General features: G+C 43.6%; 1 protein-coding gene across 1 annotated transcript; it reads left to right on the top strand.

The window, feature by feature from the left end:
• The first annotated feature begins 2984 nt into the window (after positions 1-2984).
• On the top strand, positions 2985-3862 carry LOC123930090 (40S ribosomal protein S2-like). The gene has a single exon (XM_045986304.1). The coding sequence runs from the start codon at positions 2985-2987 to the stop codon at positions 3810-3812; it is 828 nt and encodes a 275-aa protein (XP_045842260.1). The 3' UTR covers positions 3813-3862.
• Positions 3863-6000: the final 2138 nt, after the last annotated feature.

Genomic DNA, 6000 nt, shown 5'->3' with positions numbered 1-6000 from the left:
ACTTCAGGAGAATTGGTGTTATTTCTTCTTTGAAAGTTTGGTAGAATTCCCCCAGGGAATCCGTCAGGTCCTGGGCTCTTGTTTTTTGGGAGGTTTTTGATCACTGCTTCAATCTCGTTACTAGATATCGGTCTATTCAGGTTGTCAATTTCTTCCTGGTTCAATTTTGGGAGTTCATAGTTTTCCAGGAATGCATCCATTTCATCTAGGTTGCTTAGCTTATTGGCATATAACTGTTAGTAACAATTTCTGATGATTGTTTCTATTTCCTTGGTATTAGTTGTGATCTCTCCCTTTTCATTCATAATTTTATTAATTTGGGCTTTCTCTCTTTTCTTTTGGATTAGTGTGGCCAATGGTTTATCGATCTTGGTTCTTTCAAAAAACCAGCTTCCAGTTTCATTGATACATTCTACTGTATCTCTGGTTTCTACCTCATTGATCTCTGCTCTAATCTTGATTATTTCCCTTCTTGTGTGTGGAGTTGGTTTGATTTGTTGTTGGTTCTCCAGTTCTTTAAGGTGTAGAGACAGCTGGTGTATTCTGGATTTTTCAATTTTTTTGAGGGAAGCTTGGATGGCTATGTATTTCCCCCTTAGAACTGCCTTTGCTGTATCCCATAGGTTTTGGACCAAAGTGTCTTCATTCTCATTGGTTTCCATGAATTGTTTAAGTTCATCTTTGATCTCCTGGTTGATCCAAGCATTCTTAAGCAAGGTGGTCTTTAGCTTCCAGGTGTTTGAGTTCCTTCCAAACTTTTCCTTGTGATTGAGCTCCAGTTTCAAAGCACTGTGATCTGAGAATATGCAGGGAATAATGTCAGTCTTTTGGTATCGGTTGAGTCCTTCTTTGTGACCCAGTATGTGGTCTGTTCTGGAGAAGGTTCCATGTGCACTTGAGAAGAATGAGTATTTTAGGGTGGAATGTTCTGTATATATCTATGAGGTCGATCTGGTCCAATGTTTCAATCAATGCTCTTGTTTCTTTATTGATTTTCTGCTTCGATGATCTATTACTGAGAGAGGCGTGTTAAGTTCTCCTAGTATTATTGTATTCATATCAATATGACTCTTACTTGATTAATAGTATTCTTTTGTAATTGGCTGCTCCCATATTGGGGGCGTAGATATTTACAATTCATAGATCATCTTGGTGGATAGTCCCTTTAATAATTATTTAGTGTCCTTTTGTATCTCTGACTACAGTCTTTAGTTTAAAATCTAATTTATCTGATATGAGAATCACTACCCCGGCCTTCTTTTGAGGCCCATTGGCATGAAAGATACTTCTCCATCCCTTCACTTTCAGTCTGGGTGCATCTTTAGGTTCAAAATGGGTCTCTTGTAGAAAACATATAGATGGGTCCTTTCGTTTTATCCAATCCGCAGCCCTGTGTCATTTTTTTTTAAGATTTTATTTATTTATTTGATAGAGAGAAATCACAAGAGAGGCAGGCAGAGAGAGAGGAAGGGAAGCAGGCTCTCCGCTGAGCAGAGAGCCCGATGCGGGACCCAATCCCAGGACCCCGAGATCATGACCTGAGCCGAAGGCAGCGGCCTAACCCACTGAGCCACCCAGGCGCCCAGCCCTGTGTCATTTTATGGGCCTATCACTCTCAATGTGAATGGCCTAAATAAGCCCTGTGTCATTTTATGGGCATATTTAGGCCATTCACATTGAGAGTGATTATTGATAGATACGTTTTTATTGACATCGTGTTACCTTTGAAGTCTTTCTGTCTGTAGGTTGTCTCTATATTTCTGTTCAATGATATTCTTAGGATTTTTTCTCTTTTATAGAACCCCCCTTAATATTTCCTGCAGTGTCGGCTTGGTGGTTGCATAGTCTTTTAAGCCTTGCCGGTCTTGGAAACTCTTTATCTCTCCATCCATTTTGAATGTCAGTCTTGCTGGATAAAGTATTCTTGGCTGCCTGTTCTTCTCATTTAGTGCCTTGAATATATTTTGCCAGCCCTTTCTGGCTTGCCAGGTCTCTTTGTACATGTCTGACGTTATTCTGATGGGCTTTCCTCTGTATGTAAGGAGCCTCTTTGTCCTAGAAGCTTTCAAGAGGGTCTACCTACAGTTATAATTCTTCATTCTTACTATCAGGTGTCTTGGGGACTTTTGAGAATCTATTATCTTGGGGGAAAACCATTCTGCCTCTAGTACATGAATGCTGTTTCCATTCGTGAGATTGGGAAAATTTTCATAGATAATTTGTTCCACTATATCTTCTAGACTTTTTTTTCTTTCTCCTCACCTTCAGGGATTCCAATAATTCTGATGTTGGAACGTTTCATGGCATCATTTATTTCCCTGATTCTGTTTTCGTGGCTTCTGAGCTGTTTGTTCCAGGCTTCCTCCTGATCCTTTCTCTCTGTTTGTCCTCCAGATCACTAATTCTATCTTCTGTCTCAGTTACCCTAGCTTTTAGAGAATTTAGATTAGATTGGAACTCATTGAGAGCATTTTGGACATCATCCCTGGTGGCTTTCAGTTCTGCCCTAATCAATTCTGTTTGGTTATTCATGGCTTTCTCCAACCTAGCTATTGCCTGGATAATTGTTAGCCGGAATTCCCTTTCCAACATATTGTCTATGTCAATAGCCATTAGCTCTGTTGTAGAATGCCCATCCTCTGTATTTTTCTTCTGTTGGGCATTTCTCCTCCGAGTCATTTTGGTGAGAGATGACTGATCAGATGTAGCTGGATGTATTGGCTGTGGTGCAGTCAAGGTGCACCCTGGAACGCTTCTGAGCAATCCCCACCCAAATGAGAGAAAAAAGAAAAGAAAAAGAAAAACAAAAGAAAAAAAAAAGAGAGAGAGAGAGACAGGGAAAAAAGGGAAGATAAAAGAGAAGGCTCAGCCCAAATGGGCCCCAAGGTAAGATTTATGAAGCATACAAACAAAAACAAACAAAAAGACTGATAAAAGTTATGACAAGAGGAAAAAAAATAGCTTCCTCTCTGAGAGAACACCAAATGGCGGATGACGCCAGTGCTGCGGGAGGCCCCAGAGGGCCCGGGGGCCCTGGAATGGGAGGCCGTGGTTGGGGCAGGGGCCGAGGCCGCGGAGCTTGCGGGGGCAAGGCCGAGGACAAAGAGTGGATCCCCGTCACCAAGCTGGGCCATCTGGTCAAGGACATGAAGATCAAGTCCCTGGAGGAGATCTATCTCTTCTCTCTGCCCATCAAGGAGTCTGAGATCATCGTCTTCTTCCTGGGAGCCTCCCTCAAGGACGAGGTCTTGAAGATCATGCCTGTGCAAAAGCAGACACGTGCTGGCCAGCGGACCAGGTTCAAGGCATTTGTCGCCATCGGAGATTACAATGGACACGTCGGTCTGGGTGTCAAGTGCTCCAAGGAGGTAGCCACTGCCATCCGCGGGGCCATCATTCTGGCCAAGCTTTCCATCGTCCCTGTGTGGCGAGGCTACTGGGGGAACAAGATTGGCAAGCCCCACACTGTCCCGTGCAAGGTGACTGGCCGCTGTGGCTCTGTGCTGGTGCGTCTCATCCCCGCGCCCAGAGGCACTGGCATTGTCTCGGCCCCTGTGCCCAAGAAACTGCTGATGATGGCCGGTATCGACGACTGCTACACCTCGGCCAGGGGCTGCACTGCCACCCTGGGGAACTTTGCCAAGGCTACTTTCGATGCCATCTCCAAGACCTACAGCTATCTCACCCCTGACCTCTGGAAGGAGACGGTGTTCACCAAGTCTCCCTATCAGGAGTTCACGGACCACCTTGTGAAGACCCACACCAGAGTCTCTGTGCAGAGGACCCAGGCTCCAGCTGTGGCTACCACATAGTTTTATACAAGAAAAATAAAGTGAACTAATGCTTGTTAAAAAAAAAAAAAAGGGAAAAAATATATATGTATATATATAAAAGAAAAAAAAAAAAGAAGGAAGAACCTCGTCAAAAAGAACCCCAAAAGATTTATATACTATCAGGACAAACACAAATACACAGAAACACTGGCAGAAGAAAAAGATGGGAGAGTGGTTATAAATTCTCAGTGTGGGCAAGGAAGGTTATTTTGATTCTTCCTGGGTGTATCTTGCTATCTTTGTTAAAGGACTCAACTTTCCTAAGATAAAGGGGGATTAAAAATTGGTTTACCTATAGGGGTAGCATTGAATGGGGAAAGGGGATTACCTTGAAGTTTAACTCTATATGAATATTAGAAAATAAAAATAAAAAAAGAATAAACTAAACAACTAAAATTTTTTTTTTTAATTTAAAAAATAGAAAAGCAAAAGAAAAACACGGGTGCATGTATCAAAAAGTTCAGGTTAGAAGGTTATTTATGGAATTTGATGTACTGGACATCTCACTGTGATGGTAAATAGGTTAAAAATTATCTATATATAAAAAAAAAAGAACCAGAATAGTGGGAACAAGTTAAAAATAAAAGTTCTATCTATGAAGTAGTGGTGGTTGTTCTCTTGTCGTCTTTTTTTTTTTTTCTTTCCCGGTTGGTTTTCTGGGGGAGGGGCCTGCCACTCGGGTTTTCAGTCAATGATATTCCCTTACTTAAGTCCTCCCACCCCCCCCAAGAGGGTGGGCTCTGAGGAAACCGGTTTTTTCAGGCTTTTGTTCTCTGGAGGTTTTTATGTTTGTTCATCCGTTTTCTCTTGCTTTGACAGCTTTTGATGGTTTTTGGAGGTTTAGAGAAAAGCAAACTGCACCCTGACCTCCCTCTCAGAGAGAAGCCTCAGCCTGCTTGCCTGTGGGTGTTGGAGAGAGCATTAATTCCCCCTTGGCTGCTGGCAGAGTGGGTTCTGAGTCACGGTCCCTGGGGACGCAGGATCTTCTGCTTGTATCCAAAACCACGGCAGCGGCCTGGGCAGCTCCAGACCGCCAGAGAGTTCCAAGCAGTGATCACACACTGAGATTTTCCCGCTGGCCCGGGCTGGGAGTTCCTGGTGTGTGCACTCTCCCAGGGAAGGGTGTGGAGTGCGCCTTTCTCAGGCTCTGATGGCGCAGCACAGGTCTAAGAGCAAGCTCCGGACTGGTGCCTGCCCACACCTCTCTCAAGGGAGGGTGTGGGGCATGCGTGTCTCAGGCTCTGAGGGCAGAGCCTGGCGTTCTGCCATCTAGCAAGTCTCCCAGGCCCTCACAAAAGCTGGACCCCACGCGTTCTCAGTGAGCTGGCGGCTCAGGGACCAAGACCTGGTTTCTCTGCTGCACTCTCTCTGGCTCAGCGCCAGGGGAGGCTGTCCTGGGTCTGGGGACTGAAGCCCCTGTCCCCAGCCACCCCGACTCCCACAATTTCCCCCCGTGATCCTTTGCTCTTTTGGAGTGCTTTCAACCAGACTCCAAGTTAATGCTGGTCCCCATTCGCAGGGCACTCTCGTATTGGGGTATTACTTTCCAATCGGTCACCTCTGGTGACTCCCTCCCCCTTCCACTGGCGTCTTCTGCCCCCATAGAAATCCAGACATATGTAATTCTGCTCTCAGGCTGATTTCATGGGTGATCAGAGTTCTTTGGTAGGTAATCAGCTCACTTTAGGGTACAGGTTGAAACGGCGCCTCCTCCTACGTCCCTGCCATCTTGTCTCTCCTTCTACTGGATTTCTTGTAACATTTCTTGCAGGACCATTCTTTTGGTAATGAATTCCTTGTTCTTATTTGTCCAAAAAAGTCTTTATTTCTCCTTTGCTTTCAAGAGTAATCTTAATGAATATAAAATTCTAGATTTATGGTTTTTGCATCATTTCTAAAACATTTGCTATGATTCTTATTCTTGTTCTTCAATAGATAAGGTATTTTTCTCTGACTTCCTTTGTTATTTTTGGTTTATTTTCTCTTTGAATATCATATGCTTAGGTATAGATTTTTTTTCCTATTTATCCATGGTATAAGGTATGCTCTGAGCTTTTGGGATCTGTGGTTTGATAGTTCTCATTAATTCTGAAAATTCTATTATTATTGAAGTTATTTCTTCTGTCCCATTCTTATCTTCTTCTCGTATTCCAATACTGTGGAAGTT

Source organism: Meles meles, chromosome 2 (assembly GCF_922984935.1).
Source record: "Meles meles chromosome 2, mMelMel3.1 paternal haplotype, whole genome shotgun sequence".
Taxonomy (NCBI): Eukaryota; Metazoa; Chordata; class Mammalia; order Carnivora; family Mustelidae; genus Meles; species Meles meles.
This window is presented reverse-complemented; position numbering and strand designations above follow the sequence as displayed.